Source organism: Moschus berezovskii, chromosome 8, assembly GCF_049115385.1.
Source record: "Moschus berezovskii isolate FMDL1 chromosome 8, NW_MosBer_1.0, whole genome shotgun sequence".
NCBI lineage: Eukaryota > Metazoa > Chordata > Mammalia > Artiodactyla > Moschidae > Moschus > Moschus berezovskii.
The window spans coordinates 65,798,833-65,817,010 of record NC_142467.1 but is presented as its reverse complement, the minus strand read 5'-3'; the positions used below and the strand labels follow the sequence as shown (position 1 = coordinate 65,817,010).

Genomic DNA, 18,178 nt, shown 5'->3' with positions numbered 1-18,178 from the left:
AGTAATGACAGATTCATATTATAAATATGTGCTAGAAGTTAAGTCTTAGAACTTTAATAAATCATACATGTTATTTGGACTGAAGCTGTGTTTTAAATTCAGGGTGCTGTTAAACATTTCACAGATCAATACAGGGTTTTGTTTTGGTTTTGTGCATCTGATAGTCTTTCATATTTTCATGGAATAAACTGAAACAAAAGGAACTTTAAGAAAAATTAAGGTTCCTGAAGAATACTTGATTTGGGGGTTCATGGAAAAATCTTTTAATTGCTGATGGTTTGGAGATTTCCAAATGACAAACTTCATTGGCCCGATTTACTGTGATTGTAATGCTTACGTTCCTTAAAATGGCAGAGTGACTTAAAAAGTCATACTTCATCATGCATTCATGGACTTGTTCATAAAACGTTTGTAATTTGCAATAGAGGAAAGACTGAAACCATTATCAGCCATTATATGCTATTTGTTGGACATATGTTTGTTTGAAATGGCCGTGGCTTAACAGAATATGGCTCATAGACAAACTATGCTGTAAATTGGCACTAAAAACCTACCTAAACAGGTAGGCATATGTTAAGAAGTTAATGTGAGCCAAAATATTTTAATATGAACCAGGCTACATACATTGCAGGATCCCAGTTCCCTTTACAGTGAGACCTTCATTTGCATGGTTTCCTTTTTTTTTCCCTAGCCAGCTTTAAAAATAGGTCATGTATATATTGGTTCAAAAGTTAAAAGGTACCAAAGAGTATAGTAAGCCTCTTCCTCTTTCTATTTCTGATTCTCAGTCATCCAGTTCTCCCTCTCCCCAACCCCCATCACTCACTGTTACCAGATCCTTATGTATATCATTCTAGAGATACTAATTCACATGGTTTCTTTTCTTTCCTTTTTATACAACTTACAGACTATTGTTGTCTGTTTTTTTCTTATTTAGTAATATGTCTTGGAGGTATTTCTAGTCAGAGGATAAATAGTTTTCTCCTTCTTAATGGCTACATAGTATTCCAGTGAATAAATGTACCATAAAATATAGTTTAATCAGTTCTTTTTTGATGGACATTTGGCTCTTTCAAGCATGTCACTGTTAAAGACTGTGCTGCAGTGACCATTCTTGTAATTTATGTATGGGTATGTCTGCAGGAAAAATTCCTAGAAGTGGAATTGCTTGGCTGAAAGGCATAGTCATATTTTCCTAAGGGCATAGGCATTTTTAATTTTGATCTTGTCATGTTCTCTTCCATAGTGATTATTAATTTATTTTCACCAAAAATATATGGAAGTGCCTTTTCTCCTGTACCTTCACTAACAGAATATTATCAAACTTTTTTGACCTTTGCCAAACAATAGATTTAACTTAGTTCCCCACACCGTGACTTGTTGAGATAAAATTGACAAATAACTTAGTTTTAATTTGTACTTCCATATATGAGATTAAGCAATTTTTATGTTTAAAAACTATTTGATTTCTTTTCTGCTAGCTATTATGTCCTTACCCATTTAAAAAAAATTGCATGTTTGGTCTTTTTCTTATTCATCAGATCTCTTTACATGCTGAGGAAATGTGTACTGCAAATAAAGTTTGTTGTTTGTCTTTTGTTTGTTGATTTTTATTGTCATACAGAAAAACGTTTAATGTAGTAAGTTTTATCTTTTTTTAAGTAGTGGTTTAAAGTTTTCTGCATGTAGAATTAATACATTTCTTGTTAAGCTTTACTCTTAGATAATTTTTGGTGCCATTTTAGGTGAGAACTTTTCTTACAGGATATTTTCTAATTCATTGTTTTTATAAGAAGACTATTGACTTTTGTGGGGGTGGTGGCTTGTTTATTTTCTACTTCAATGGGAATTCTTCCAGTGTTTCCTTGTTAAGAAAGATGTTGCCTTTTGAACTGAGAATATATTCTCTCATTTAAGGAGGAGCCCATGTTTTTATTTCATTAAGAGTTTTCATGCATAAAAAATATTGAATTTATCAAATATCTTTTTAGAATTTATAGAAGTCATATAATTTTTCTCTTTTGATTTATTAATATGGTAAATTATATTAACAAGTACCCAATATTGAACTATCCTTACATTCTTGGAATAAATCCTGTTTTCTCATGGTGTTTTGTTCCAGTGTACTCAAAGTTTTATTAGGATTTCAATTAATATGAAATCTATAGTTTCATTATTATGTACTATCTGTCAGAATTTGGAGACAATGTTATTATAGTTTATGGAAGTAATTTGGAAATATCCTTCTTTTTCTTTGCTCTGGAATAGTTTAATCAGTATTAGAGTTAACTGTTCCATATAAGTTTGGTAGAATTCCTCTGTGAAATGATTGGGAAGCATTACTTTTGCGTGTCACTCTTAGACACATTTCTCTTTTACAGTTATTTAATTATTTAATTTTTTTCTCTTCTAGAGTCAGTTTTCATCATTTTTATCTCTCCGAGAACTATTTTATTTATGTTTTAAAGTTTATTTGTATCAGCTTTGTTTAAAAATCATTTTTTGTATGTTTTAAAATTTTTCTTGTAATTGTAGTTACTTGCCCATTCTCATCCCTTTACCATACAGTTTTAGTACATATTATTTTTTAGTTCTAGTGCTTATGTTTTACACCTTTAAATATACATATATCTTTAACATTTGCTATTTCAGCTTTTAAAGATTTTTTTAAACTTTCATTTACCTTCGCTATTTCTATTTCCTTCAACTCTTTTAAATATTTACTTGTTTATTTGGCTATGTTGGGTCTTAGTCGTGGCATGCGGGGTCTTTTGTTGTGGTGCATGGACTCTCTGGTTGTGGTGCATGGGCTCCAGGATATATGGACTTAGTTGCTCCATGACATGTGGGGTCTTAGCTCCCAGACCGGGGGTTGAATCAGTGTCTCCCGCATTGCAAGGCAGATTCTTAACCACTGGACCGCCAGGGAAGTCCTTTTACGCTTTGGATAGTTTATAACATTTATATTTTATTCTGTAAGTATAAACCCCCACAGTTGTTTTAAATGTATTTCTAGAGCTGAGTGAATTTGTTACTCATTGCCAATACTTCTGGTATAGTTTCTCCATTAATCTCTTAGTTACATATATTTCATCCTTTAATAAAAATTTCCTCAAGAAGGGTGAATGGAAATTATTCCCTGAGTTACTGCATTTGAAAAACATACATCTGCATTAATTTCAAACAATGGTTTAGCTGGGTATAAAATTCTTCACACTTTGATTTCCTAAAGTCATTACAGGCATTGCTCCTCTGGCTTGTATGTTGAATGCTGATATGTGGAAGTTTAAAGTCAGTAAGATTCTTTTCATCATTATACGTGAATTGATCTTTTTGACTGGATGCCAAAAGGATTTCTAAAATCCTCATAGTTCATTATCTTTACTAGAATGTATGGAAATGGATGAATTCGTAGTCTATAGATTTAAATCCTATTATACAGAGTGAAGTAAGCCAGAAAGAAAAACACCAATACAGCATACTAACGCATATATATGGAATTTAGAAAGATGCAAATGATAACCCTGTATACGAGACAGCAAAAGAGACACAGATGTATAGATCAGTCTTTGGGACTCTGTGGGAGAGGGTGAGGGTGGGATGATTTGGGAGAATGTCATTGAAACACGTATGTTGTCATATGTGAAATGAATCACTAGTTCAGGGTCAATGCATGTTATAGGATGCTCGGGGCTGGCATGCGGGGATGACCCAGAGGGAGGATGAAGGGAGGAGGGAGGTGGGAGGGGGGTTCAGGAAGGGGAACTTATGTAAACCCGGGGCAAATTCATTTCAACCTATGGCAAAACCAACCAATATAATATTGTAAAATAATTTGCCTCCAATAAAAAATAAATTAATTACAAAAAAAAAAAGAAAAAAAAATCTTTTCTTTCTGAAAGTTTTTCTTGAATTAAATCTCCAGGGTTTTTTGTCTTTCTTCCTTTTTTTTTAAGGTGTTCTTTTACTGACAACAACTATCTATAAGTTAAATGTACTTCATTTTCTGTACTTACTATTTTCTAGTTCTTATAGACTCGTGTTGATTTCTACTTCATTTGTCCATTTTCTCAGTCCTGTTCTCTAAACTTCTTATTAGTTGCTGGTGTCTATTCTGCTTTGGGCTGTTAGCAACTTTCTTTGATGGAATGGTTTTAGAAAGCCTGTGCATTTAGCTAGCTCAAGGCCTTTAGATTCCAACTGGCATCCTGGTAACAAGTAGCTAGGGCTGTAAAAATAAATCTTTGAAAGAAGGGACAGATGCTTTTCACGATTTGCCATGTTTGCTGTTTAGTCATATTCCTTCTTTATTATATTCCAGATAATCACAATTCTCCTTTGAGGTTTTGCTTTTTCCCCTCTCTTGCATACTCATCTAACTTCTTTGCAGAAATTCTTTTACTTTAATTTGAATGTGTACTATTATAGATGTTTTTAATTTGTAGATTTAAAAATAAATATTTGGAGGATTATTTAGTTCTTTTATAAGGAAGAAAGATTATGGAATTATCTTTTTGCTCCCAGAGCAGATTGAATATTCTTTTCCTATGGAAGAATTAGGAGTAAATCCTGTGTAAATAGTTTATTAGGCTTTGTGATGTTTTATTGACTGTAAATATTCGGTGACAGTTGAAGGGAAATATGTAAAATCAAGGAAAATAAAAATTTGGAGGATCTTTGGATGTGTTTTTTTTTTTTTAAGCGTTGTATGTAGATAGGGTAGATGCTTTTTCTTTGATCAGTGTACCTCTAATGATATGGCTGTTCTCTTGTGAGTCATATTTTTGATGGAATAGATTTTGCTACTATGCTGATAGCATTCTGGGTGGTCAAAGATTTGAGGATCACGTCTGACCATGTTCAGATCAGACACTCATTCAGTTCATTTGGCTCTTGGGCAATGTTAAAGTATTCTAAGCATCACTTTGGACCTTTTTGGATGGCTTTGTCCAAAGAAATTGTGGCCACAGGGCTTAAAAACTTGGACAGTGACCCACTGTGCCCACCTGATTTCTTGTTATTCACTTGTTTTCCCCAACCAGTGTGCCTCAGAATGTTATCCCACAGTGTATTATTTGTCTGATATGTGTATCAGTTTCTGTTTAAGGCCCATGGGAAAAGGAGAGGGCCATTCTTCCTAGAGACAGCAACTAGAATCCTAGATTCTCAAGACTGTGGGAGGGCTTTTTACTTATCGTTATGTTTTGTAAGGTTTGTGGTATGCAGTTTGGCCAGAAACAGTAGTGGTAGCATTGTGCGCGTTAGTAATCTCTTACTCTGTGCCAGGTGCTGTGCTGAGTGCTTTTATATCCCCATCTCTTTTAAAAAAGTAAAATAATTACATAAGCTTTTTATTATTATCCCCATTTTACTGATAAGAAAATTGAGGCTCAGAGTTAAATCACTTGATAGTTGAGTAATAGAATTGGGATTTGAATCCCTAGTTCCCTGGCTCAAAAATCCATGTCCTTAATGTCTGTATTACTGTCTCTCAGGGGTGATGATGTGATTGTAAATCTTCTAAAGCTAAATGAGAATAAGGCATTAGAAGCAAGCAGAGTAAAAATTCTCATGATAATTTAGTACAGGTTTACTCTGTTTGAATAGTTAAAACAAACTTTCCCATTCGACTTGTCCCTTCCCCTCACATAATATGGAGAATTAGATTGAAATAAGAAAGGGTGGGAGAGTGAATATTGTTTTCCCACTGATAATTCCATGCATGGTTAAGTGGATTTTTCTTGAACTTCCTTCCTTTTCCTAGTAGGGAAAACCTTCAGGCATTAAGTGTCAAAATGGAAATCTTTATCCTGAATGAAATCGATTGTGAGATAAGAACCATTATGAATGACAGAACTGTTTGAAACTGACATCTTCCATATTTCTGTTAACTTGGAAATGTGCTCTTGTCATTTGGTGATTCAAAAAACATAGCCCAACTAACATCAGATTGGTTTTTCTGGATAGGAGTAAAGAAGTTAAATATTTATATGGCTGTAATGGGTACTGCCCTGTGAATTCCACTGTAACTTTATAATTAATGTACCATTACCTTAGAGTCTTACCAAGTATTTCTGCCTTCTGGACACGAAAGAGACAAACTCTTCTATTGTTTGCAATTACCGTCATAAAAATTTGAAAGCAAGCAAAAAAAAAAAAAATGTTTTTCTTTCCTCTCAGGACAAGTTTGCCTTCTGCTTAACAAAATTTGCACTTTCCCAGTGGTATGACGGAGAAGGCAATGGCAAGCCACTCCAGTACTCTTGCCTAGAAAATCCCGTGGATGGAGGAGCCTGGTAGGCTGCAGTCCGTGGGGTCGCTAAGGGTTGGACTTCACTTTCACTTTCACACATTGGAGAAGGAAATGGCAACCCACTCCAGTGTTCTTGCCTGGAGAATCCCGGGGATGGGGGAGCCTGGTGGGCTTCCGTCTGTGGGGTCACACAGAGTCGGACACGACTGAAGTGACCTAGCAGCAGCAGCAGCAGCAGTGGTATGAAGTCAGTGCCCTGCAGGTCCCCAGTCAGGCCTATGACTGACTCTGTAGCCGTCTGCCCCAAGTGGAGTGTTTTCTCTTCGAAATGGCAATGCTGGGCAGTAGCGAGAAGATCCCAAGCGGGCAAGCCCTTCTTTTCTGTTCCACTCTGGGTGTCAGTGAAAATAGTCTCTCATCCCCTTCTGTCCTGCCTGGGGGATGGGATGGTGGTTCACTTCTACCAGAGCTTTCGCTTAAGACACACTCTCACATTTTCCCATAGTCTTTGTGGTCAATACCTTAGCAACCCAGTCACTAAAAAGGAACAGTGCTGCAGGAAAAGTGACTGCGAAGATTTGGGGCCAGGTAGTGAGTTGAAGGGAAATTATTCCCTGTTTTATAGAGTCTCGTCTTGAGGACAGTTAAACAGACCAGATGGGTCACTGGGTGAGACCAATTTCCCAGTTTGTTTATTTGAGCCTGAGTGTTTTTCAGCATACAGCAGCAGGTCACAGTCCTGCTACACTGCTACCCCACCTCTGTGGAGAGCACTCCCTTTTATTATTGATTCTCCAGGCTTTCCTAACCATGTCTTTATTGGGTTGCTCTGGGGTCCCTCTCAGGTCCAGGGCATGGGCAGTGTCAGTCATCACTTTTGACTTTGTCTTATACAGGCCTTTGGCTTTATGTCCCGAGTTGCCCTACAAGCAGAGAAGATGAATCATCACCCGGAATGGTTCAATGTGTACAACAAGGTAACTGAATTGGCTTATTTTGGGATCACCTTAATTTTAGAGTTAAGAAACTTCTTTCTTCCTTCTTGCTTGTCATCCTATGCAGCTATGTGTCATTGTGCTTAGGAAAATAGTCTTATTCTTTCTTTCAGAATCCATGTATTATTGCAAATTAGTAACAAATTTCAGATCTACTCAAAAGAACAATGACGAAGTTCCTTATTTTCATGCTTGTCTTCTACTGAAACTATGAAAAATAGGCCAAATTAGACTCCTGAATTAAACTTGAATATCAGTCATGTAGATAACATTTTTTAAACCCTCTTAAGGACTGATGCTAAAGCTGAAACTCCCATACTTTGGCCACCTCATGCGACGAGTTGACTCACTGGAAAAGACTCTGATGCTGGGAGGGATTGGGGGTGGGAGGAGATGGGGACGATAGAGAATGAGATGGCTGGATGGCATCACCAACTCAATGGACATGAGTTTGAGTGAACTCTGGGAGTTGGTGATGGACAGGGAGGCCTGGTGTGCTGTGATTCATGGGGTCGCAAAGAGTCGGACATGACTGAGCGACTGAACTGACTGAACTGAAGGTAAATTATCGAAAGAAATGGTAGCAAATCAGAAAGATATGGGGTTTTTATCTCATTGAAATCAATTTGTTCAAGTAAATTCTCTATTCTCAGTGGGAACTGACCTTCTTAACAGCAGGGGGCACAGTGAGAAGAATCATGCTTGCCCCAAAGTGTACTTACCTTCATGGTCATGCCATGTGGAATTTCTTATCATCTACATTTCTGTGAGGTTTTATTGTCCCTTGAAAGTCCTCTTTGAAAAAATAAAATTTCATATTTTTGTGATTTATTGCAGTAATTCGGAGGAGGCAGGTAGCAGCATAAGCTTTTATTTCCTAGTTGCCTCTCTTTACTCATAATTTTGCTTTTGCTTATTAATTGGTTTGTCAGCAGGCAATAGTCTGTTCCTCCACTGCCCTCCCCAACTTCTCTAATTTGGAAATGGGCTTTTTTTTAACATGGTTGCTAAGGTATTACATTTGATAGCTTAGTTTTTCTCAGTGGCCTGAAAAGAATGTAATTAAAGTAATGGGAGTTAAAAGGGAACCTCAGTCTCTCTCTCTCTCTTTTTCCCCTCCAAGAGTCAAGATTTGAGATTCTGGCAGCTCATTTGCCCTTCTTATGAGAGAACCTTTTTATCCTTGGTTGGCTGCTGAGCTCAGCCTGGAGTTTACTGGATTTTGGAAATGCATTGCTTATTCATAATGTAGTATTTTCTAAATCATTTAATCTCCCCAATTCTCAAAGATAAATACTGAGTAATAGATTGATTTCTGAACCACCAAAGGAGAGTCCCATGAATTGCAGCTCAGAGTTTTAAAAACTGTTTCTCTTTTTCTTAGGTCCAGATAACGCTCACATCGCATGACTGTGGAGGACTGACCAAAAGAGATGTGAAACTGGCCAAGTTTATTGAAAAAGCAGCTGCTTCTGTGTGACTCCTTCTAAAATGCATGTAGAATCTTACATACACATCTAGCTGCAATGGACTTTGAAGGCAATTTACATGAAAAAAATTAAGTTATAAATTTAGTTCACTTTTTGAACTATCACATTTTGTAAAATCAGTGCTTAAATAAAAATGATTTAAACTTGAGGCTGAGGTATTTTTCATTATATCTAATCACATATATAAGGTAAATCAACCCAGGTAATTCTATTAATATTAAAAAAGACAAGTAGCATTCTTAGAGATTAGAAATGGATAGGCAGGAACATTATCATATCTGGAGGATTCTCATATGGGTGAGCATTTTATATCCCAGAAATTCAAGTGATTATGGTGACTTTACAAATGCATTGTATTGGAAAGCAGTTATAAGGTAGAAAAAGAATAATGAACTCTATAGGTAAAGGGTTTGACTGTACGTAATGATTCTCATGACACTCAAGTTGATTTGGAGTTTACCTGTTGTTGCTACTTAAGTAGTTAATTAAGTTATAGAGATTACATAAATTGGTTGAGCTGTCTGTGTTTTATCCTTCCTTTTCAGACAGGGAGAAAGGAGAAGACAAGTGTCTTGTTCATGGCTTCCAGCAAGGTGAGGCAATGAAAGGATTCACTGTCGTAATGACCAGCTTGCCACGTCATTAGCTGACATACTGAGGGAAGAGGAACCAAGAGTCATTTTTTTTCCCATCATTTTCTTGTTGTGACCCGTGACCTGAGAGTCTGTAGCCACTGAGCTTAAAGCTACTGGGGTATTATCCATTTACAAGCTCTATTTATTCCATGTGTCACTGATGGGAGTAAGATGGAATATAAAATAAGCTATTGGTTAAAAATTGCAGTAACTATCCTTTGAAGGAACTCAGGAATGTAGTTATTAATGAGATTAAAATGTAGATTAAAAGAATGTGTACGTATCCATCCAAGGAACATGCATTATAGTAGTAGGATTTAATAAGGATCATCTTTTTACCCTGCCTCACATCAGATGCCAGAAAAAATCACTTTATGTTACAAGCAAAGCTTCACCCCTGACCCCCGACAGCCCTCACCCCTAGTCTGAGAAGCCATTTGGGAACATGACAAGGAGGCTGAGCTCTCTGAAGTCAATTTTTGGTTGGTTCTGTTGGCCTAGAAGAGGCAGGTATGTTCATTTTGCTCTATAGGGATGGAGTGTACATGGGCCAAGGGGCGTGGAAGAGCCACTCAGGCTCTCTGGCTGCTGGGAGATCCAGAGCCTGGATCTTGTACTTATTTGAAAATTTTAAGAGTAAAAGACAAAGTCATATATTTTTATAAACTATTCCCTGCACTGTAGATTTGGGAGCTTTTGTACATTTTATTACCAAAGATTTTTAGATCAGTGCATCAAATTTCTTTACATAAATTTTTATACTTGAAAAAATTTAAATGTATTTTAGAATAAATAGTCCATTCAGACATTATGTACTGATCACCCTGATTTAACAGTTACCAAGATCTTACCAGTTACTTCATATAGTCTCCCATTTCTTTTTTTTTTTTGCTTAAGTATTTAAAAGCAAATCCCAGATAGCATGTCATTTTATCCCTACATCCTCTAGTAAACATCCCTAGAAAATATGGTCACTTTTTAATATAAACCAAGATGCACTTATCACACCTAAAAAAATAAACCATAATTTCTTGGTATCTCCTAATACCTGGGCAAAATCAAATTGTCTTGAAGGTCAGGAATGTCTTTGGACAGTAATTTTGTCCTAATCAGGATCTACATGACGTCTACCCATCACATCTGGTTGTTGTATCTCTTTAAGCTTTCAGTCTAGAGCTGGGAAGCCCCCTGCCCTCAGTTCCTTCTTTCTGTGTCATTGACCTACTGTAAAACCTGGGTCCTGTAGAATATTCAACCTTCTGGATTTGTTTATTTGCTCCCTTGTGGTGTCATTTAACTTGTCTCACTGTTCCTTGAATGGAAACCTTTCACCATATTTTGAATGTAAGTCTGAGAGGTTAAACTATTAACCTATATTGTGCATATGGCACAGTGGAGAGAGCAGGTATAGCTAATAACTGCTATGGTCAGGACCCGAGAGTGTGGCTAGGAATTGGCGTCTATGTGAGGGTTTGACATAAGGTCCATGTTAAGGGATGTCACATCTGCTGGAACTCATGAACCTTAGAGAATCAAAGATCTCATATCACAAGTCTATGAAAATACTCCCTGGGGTAAATTTCAACAGAACAAATCCCCAGATTTGCTCAAAGTAACTGACATTTCGACTTAAAGGAGACATTGTCAAAGTTGGAGGCCCCAAGTTTTCTTCTATTCCAAATCTTTGTGATAACAGTGGTTTCTCTGATATGTCAAACTTTGGTTTCCCTCGGGTTTTTTTTTTTTTTTTTTAATGATCACTGGAGTAAAGGGGGGGTTAAATAGACATGACCTATGACCCTTTGCATGACTTCCATAGATAATAAAGCATGGCAAGGACGTTTGACAGTGTTCTTTTCTAAAATGAAGTTAGTGAAAGTTTTGAAAATTGTGATTACTGACATTGATAGGATTTAGGAAGTCTTCAGATAAATAGGATAAGCATGATTCGTTATGTTTTTGTTTGAGCCAAAAAAGCAGTATCATGTGTATTGCATATGGACACACTCCTAACTTCGATCCGTGTACTGAAGTATTGGACTTGTACTGATGTTGAGCAGTCTGTATAATTTCTAATCCAGTGTTCAAAAATATACTAGATAGACTCAATAACTTTCAGTTTTGTAAAGTTTCCTGCAAAAGAGCAGGAACTGTAATAGGGTTTGGATATAATATGTGAGCTTTGTGCTTCAATTCCACTTATGTGGAATTAGGAATGACTTGGCTAGAAGACTGAGTCAACAAGCTGCTGTGCCTTCTGACCGTCCCTGGCTGTGTGCAGCTGAGGTGGTGCTGCACAAGTCAGGCAGAGGGTAAGTCGCTGCTAACAGGGCAGAACATGTGGTCCTTTAGCTTCTCATCCCAAGATACTTATCCTGCCCACCTATCCATGAAGGTGATTTCAGTAGGCCTAAAGAAGCTGGTCACCTTTGTTTCCACTCATCAACTGGAGTTCCAGTCCCAGACCAGATTTCTTCATCAGTGACTGCAGAAACCACATTCAGCTTTGGTTGGCTGTGCTGATGTCATATACTAAGATCAACTGGTCTCCTCTTGAATGCTTCCAGCCTGCCATCTTTCCTTACCCCTCCAAGCATCATGGAAGACTTTTTTATATTCTTTTAAAAAAAATATTTATTTGGGGGGCAGTGTCATGTTGTTGGGTCACACAGACTCTTTGGTTGTGGCACATGGAATCTCTAGTGGTATCTGCTCAGTATCTGCAGCCAGCAGGCTTAGCTCCCCCATGACATGTGGGATCTTAGTTCCCTGACCAAGGATCGAACTCACATTCCCTGTATTGCAAGATGGATTCTTAACCACTGGACCACCAGGGAAGTCCCAAGAATCTTTTACATTCTTAGTCTCTTCTTCATTTCTCCCTAAAGTGTGCCTTGGTGCTTAAAGAGGGGATGCATAGGAGTATATTCTTGGGGTTCCTGAAAATAAAATTCCTCTATGCTCAGCTACTTGAGTGAGCATAAGGATCCCCGAGGACATTCATTTATGTATTCACATAGCATGCATTACCGAGGGCCTCCTATATACCTGGACAGAATTAGACACACTGATGTATTGAGGCACGTGGAAACAGAGACAGAGAACTGATTGAGCAGCTCTTCCAGGAGACCACTGTGGGTGTAGGCGGAAGCCCGGAAGGCGTTGGGGGCATGTGATCAGAGGAGGCAGTAGGAGGCATCAGAGAAACCTGACTCCTGAGGAAGAGAATGTAGAATAACAAGGTGAGGCCAAAGTGTGAATCCTGAGAACATAAATCAGTGTTGCTCATAGCTTTGCTGTTGATGATTTTAAGTGGAGAGGCTGAGTAGATAAGCTGTTATTTCCCAGTTCAGTGTTCTGCTTGCCTGTAAGAGTATTTTTCTATGAGAAATAGTTGAAAACACTTCTTCCAGACTACTTGGAATGTTGGAAGTGGTGAGGTGTTTACCTCCTATTATGGTCCAAGAAATAAAGTTTCCAGGAATTTGACCAATTTGGCTAACTAGCCATTTAACACAGGACTACCCAGAAGCCTATATATTGATTTGCCTTGGAAGTCAAAGGAGCTAGGAGTAGGAGAAAGAGAAGACTATATTCATTCCAAGAATTGAACAGAGGAATAGTGCCTGTTGTTCTTGAACCTAAAACATTTCTACCCCAAGACTCATCCCTTACACTCTTTAGGTGGTCCATATGTGTACACTCTGGGTTCCCAGTTAGCCAGTGTTGGGTGTGGATAACCTCTGCACCTCCTGTTTCTTGTGTTCTAGCCCCAAACCCATGAGAATCTTTCCTTGTCCTTCCAGGTGTCTCGTGCCCTGGCTGTGCACTCTTGCTCTTAGAAGCCCAGAGAGTTTTGCTTTCCCCTCTTCTATGACCCTTGACCTATTCTAACACATTATTAAGGGCAGATGAGGGTACTTCCTGAAGAAGGAAGGCTCTCGTCTGGCCTGTTGCTGCTGTCTTCTAGTTTTATCGCAGAGCTTCACAATTGCAGGGTGCTCTTGACTCTACTCCCTGGAGAAGGGAACGGCAACCCACTCCAGTATTCTTGCCTGGAGAAGCCCATGGACAGAGGAGAGCCTGGTGGGCTGCAGTCCGTGGGGTCACAAAGAATCAGACACGACTGAGCGAGTTTCACTCACTCACTCATGACTCTTCTGCCGAACAGAGGTGCTTGGTCTCCTTGGGAAGAGAGGATCTGTGGGTAAGACAGTGGGGAGTTCTCCCCTACGGGGGCCTGCTGGCTAGTAACATACTGGGCTGTGAAGAGTGACCTCATAAAGCAAGAATTCCCTCTGTGGACCCTTCTCCGTGGCCTTGTGGAATCTAGATGCGAGGAGATTCCTAAGCAGAGATTTTCTGTTGGATGGTTATAGCAAGGAATAAAAATTGAAAATTTGGAAAATGTCTCAGCACTTTTATCACCAGGACCACGCAAGAATCCTTTCTAACTCACTGTTCGAGAATGCATCACATATGTTCTATGAGAAATTATGGAAATTTCAGTAAATATTTCTTTATTTCTCTTGCTTAACAAGTATGCAGATGGCAGTGCTGGGGGCTCTTAGCCTTTTTTCATAGGCATTCTTCCACTTCCCAAACTGAGGGATTCATCCTGGATAATCTGATTTCTCTGACTGGTGAGGTTGTTGAAGTCTCAGCCAAACAATCTTCTCAGCTTTACTGCACAGTTGGCTGGTTAATCAGATATTCAGTCACACTCTTATTTGACCTGTAGACCAAATGACTAGTTTGTTCCATCTTTTCCTTTTTTGTTCAATACTGTGTTAGATAATTTGAAGGTTTTTTTTTTTTTTTTTTTGGTAATAGACATGATCTCAAATCAGATAATGGAAATTATATATTTTATTTTTATAGGTTATAGAAGTATATACATTCTATATTCTTTTTTACTGTGTGAGACTGTTCATTTGTTACATGAGAAAAATTGAACAACACAGATAAACAGGAAAAAGAATTACCTATAACTTCACCATCAGTAGGCAGACACTGGCAACATTTTGGCATGTTTCATGTTGAATTATTTTCTACCTGCTTTGCACAGTTGAGATAATTTTAAGTAGAGAATTTTTATATTGCATTGTTTCTATGTTTTGCTATCCAGTGGGTCATAAGCATTTTTATAAATCATGAAAAATACGTAGACATGTTGTGGTATCTGTGCAATATTCCATTAGCTAGATGTGCCATAGTTTACTCAACCTGTCTTCTTTTGTTTAGACTTTTAAATTATATACAAATTCTTATTACAGCAAATAATGGTGAGATAATCACATTAGGCTAAAGTCACTGTTTGCATTTCCAATTATATTTTCTTGGGGTAGATTCCTTGGGTTTGAGGATATGAACACAACTAATGTTTTTCAGAAAAATTAGTCAGTTTACATTCCCCTGGCAGTTTATGAGAATGCTCCATCATACTGTGCTCTTGCCAGCATTAAATGTTATCAAGTTTAAGTCTTTGCTAATTTCATAAGCAAAGTTAATGGTTTTACTTAATTTGCACCTCCTCGATTAGTAGTGCCACTGAACATTCTAGGGAGGGGGACTTCATTACCATTGTATTTCTTTCATGAATTGATTATGTGTTTGCCCATTTTTTCTTAGAGTGGTCAGTTTTTTAAATCATTGATTTGTAAGTGCTTGTATGGTTGATTATTTGATAAGCAGTTTTCCCTACTAGACTGACTGTATATAGCTTTACTTCACCTTATGTCTCAAGGGCCTACTGTATTGCCTGGCATATAGTAATCATTCAATAAAAACTTGTTGAGTGAATAAATGAGTGAGTTGAATAGTAGTTACTTACTGAAAATTTTGAGCCACCATAGATCAGTTGGTAAAGAATCCGCCTGCAATGCAGAAGACCCCAGTTCGATTCCTGGGTCAGGAAGATCCCCTGGAGAAGGAAAAGGCTATCCACTCCAGTATTCTTGGGCTTCCCGGGTGGCTCAGCTGGTAAAGAATCCACCTGCAATGCGGGAGACCTGGGTTTGATCCCTGGGTTGGGAAGATCCCCTGGAGAAGGGAAAGGCTACCCACTCCAGTATTCTGGCCTGGAGAATTCCATGGATGTATAGGCCATGGGGTTGCAAAGAGTCGGACATGACTGAGTGACTCTCGCTTTCACTGAAAATGTGTTGAATGAGTAAAGGAAGATGATGCTTTGAGAAGGAGTGGTAATCACTTTTTTCCCATAAGTCTAGAGAGAATGAACTGAGTTAACTGAGTGGGGACAGACCCACCCATTGATTGTCATGCATATTTCAGTGGTCATTTAGTCAGCATTTCATTGCAAATCTAACGTATATATAGTTTAGATTTATAGTCACAGAAGGGGGAAAGCAGACCCTAGTTCCTAAAAAAGTGTGCATCGTTTGGGGATCTAGCTCTGTTGCAAGATAACCACACTTCTTATTCAAATTTTTGACAGGAGGAAAGATAATCAGTTTCAGGCATTTGTGAAGAAAGTCATAATGAGTCATCTCTTTAAGATAATTATGATTAGCACCATCTCAATGAATGCCTTTTTTATGGTCTTGTGGACTGATTATAAAACAAGATACAACTTGTTCAGACTTTTTGAGGTAAGTAGACAAAATGGGTCCATTTCCTTCTGTTTTCTTTCTGAAACTATTCTAAGATTCTTAAGGCATTTTGTTCAAAAAGTTTTCTATAGAAAAATTCTAAGGACTATTAAAATACACCCTAAAATTTAAGAAGATGGTGGCAGCAGTAGTAGCAGTATTTACATCAAAACTAGTTAACAAGAGGGACTTCCCTCACTGTCCAGGGTTTAAGACTGCACACTTCCTGTGCAATGAATGTGGGTTTGATCCCTGGTCAAGGAACTAAGATCCCACATGGTATGCAATGTGACAAAAAAACCAAAACAACAGCAACAACAAAAACTAGTTACAAGAGATCCTTACCAAGAACCCACTTTAGCATCTGTAGCAGAGGAAGCAGAGGGAAGTCAAGTATTGAATAGCAGTTGATATCAGAAAGTGTGTTGCCTAATCTGTGGGGTAACACAAGAGGTTCCTGCAATTTGTGAAGGGGCTAGAATGGTTCAGACCCTGTAACTTTTAAGACTGACTGTCCAAGGCTACTTTCAAGGATAGAGTTCCATACTGATGGGAAATATTGGAAGTGGAATGAAAACTGAGCAGGTAAAAGACCCAGAGAGAGGAAGAGAGGTTCAGATAAAATTGGAAAAGGGAAACAGAAGCAGGAAACCTCAGAAATCAAGCTACCACATGTTAAATCAAGAATGGATATTTTAAGTTAGAATCATACTTTCTCCTAAAAGTTCAGGAAAATTAATTTCATGTAAAAAAGTATAATAGAAAAAGATTGTGGTAAAATCCCATATAAAATTATAAGAACAAAAGAACAAAGTGGAGAATAATATCACTACAGATAATGAAAGCCCACAACAAAGACATGTTCACAAAACAGATAAAACCTGTACTGTTTCAGAACAAGGTACATTTTTACAAAAGTGAAATTAGGAAGGAAAAGAGTGAAGTGATAGAACTCAGAAAAGAATTATAAATAGAATCATTTAAAAAATAAAGACCAAATTAGAATAAGAGCAATTAAATACAGCAGGTACGGACTTAGAAATATAGGATTAAATGGGAGAAATGAAAATTTTATTTTATTTTCTAAATCAGTAATTTTAAATTAAAAATCAGTAATAAATGAAGAGATTAAAAAGAATTCAAGAGAAAATGATGAACATTGAAGATTGGGGGAAAATGATCCCACTTAAGGATAATAGGAATCTCTGAATGTGAAATAGAAGCAAAGTAATAAAACAGAATAAACAAATATAAAATCTAAGAAAAGTTATCTGAAATAAAAGAATTGAAACTATATATTGAAAGAGCACTCATTGTATATTGAGAATATGGACTTAACAAACACCAGAATATATTCTAGTAAAAGAATATGAAGGAATCCCTTTGGCTTCCCTCGTAGGTCAACTAGTAAAGAATTTGCCTGCAATGCTGGAGACTCCAGTTCGATTCCTGGGTTGGGAAGATCCCCTGGAGAAGAGATAGGCTGCTGCTGCTGCTAAGTCACTTCAGTCGTGTCCGACTCTGTGTGACCCCGTAGACGGAAGCCCACCAGGCTCTCCCGACTCCAATATTCTTGGACTTCCCTGGTGGCTCAGCTGGTGAAGAATCTGCCTGCAATGCAAGAGACCTGGGTTGGATCCCTGGGTTGGGAAGATCCCCTGGAGAAAGGAACAGCTACCCACTCCAGTATTCTGGTCTGGAGAATTCCATGGACTGTATAGTCCATGGGGTCACAAAGAGTCGGACACGACTGAGCAGCTTTCACTTTCACTTTGAAGGAAAGAGGTGTGGAGGAAATTGTTAGCATCTAAGCTAAGAGGCTTATAAGGAAAAGAAAATTATTATTAAACTCTGCTATGGTAATGCTTTATGCTGAACGAAAATGGGGCTTCCCCAGTGGCTCAGTGGTAAAGAATCTGCCTGGCAATGCAGGAGACATGGATCTGATCCCTGGTCTGAGAAGATCCTACATGCTGTGGGGTAACTAAGCCTGTGCACAACAGTTCTTGAGCCTGTGTTCTAGAGCCCAGGAACCACAATTACCGAGCCCACGCTCCTCAACTACTGAAGCCCTCCTGTGGCTCCACAAGAGAGGCCACCGCAGTGAGAAAACTGTGCGCTGTAATGAAGAGTAGCGCCTGCTCACCACTACTAGAGCAAAGCCTGCACAGCAGTGAAGACCCAGCACAGCCAA

The 18,178-nt window shown here is 38.0% G+C and overlaps 2 protein-coding genes across 4 annotated transcripts in view; both read left to right on the top strand.

Moving 5' to 3' along the window:
* Nucleotides 1-8,886, top strand: part of PCBD2 (pterin-4 alpha-carbinolamine dehydratase 2) — a 44,895-nt gene extending 36,009 nt beyond the window's left edge. For all 3 annotated transcript variants that reach the window (XM_055429140.2, XM_055429139.2, XM_055429141.2), the window contains 2 exons: nucleotides 7,150-7,230; nucleotides 8,633-8,886. In XM_055429140.2, the coding sequence (XP_055285115.1) occupies nucleotides 7,150-7,230; nucleotides 8,633-8,728 (177 nt within the window). In that variant the 3' untranslated portion in view covers nucleotides 8,729-8,886. The remainder of the gene's footprint in view (nucleotides 1-7,149; nucleotides 7,231-8,632) is intronic.
* A 126-nt stretch (nucleotides 8,887-9,012) lies between these two features.
* CATSPER3 (cation channel sperm associated 3) overlaps nucleotides 9,013-18,178 on the top strand; it is a 36,031-nt gene continuing 26,865 nt past the window's right edge. Inside the window, exons 1-2 of the mRNA XM_088838651.1 lie at nucleotides 9,013-13,881; nucleotides 15,831-15,984. Of these exons, the coding sequence (XP_088694777.1) occupies nucleotides 13,781-13,881; nucleotides 15,831-15,984 (255 nt within the window). The 5' untranslated portion in view covers nucleotides 9,013-13,780. The remainder of the gene's footprint in view (nucleotides 13,882-15,830; nucleotides 15,985-18,178) is intronic.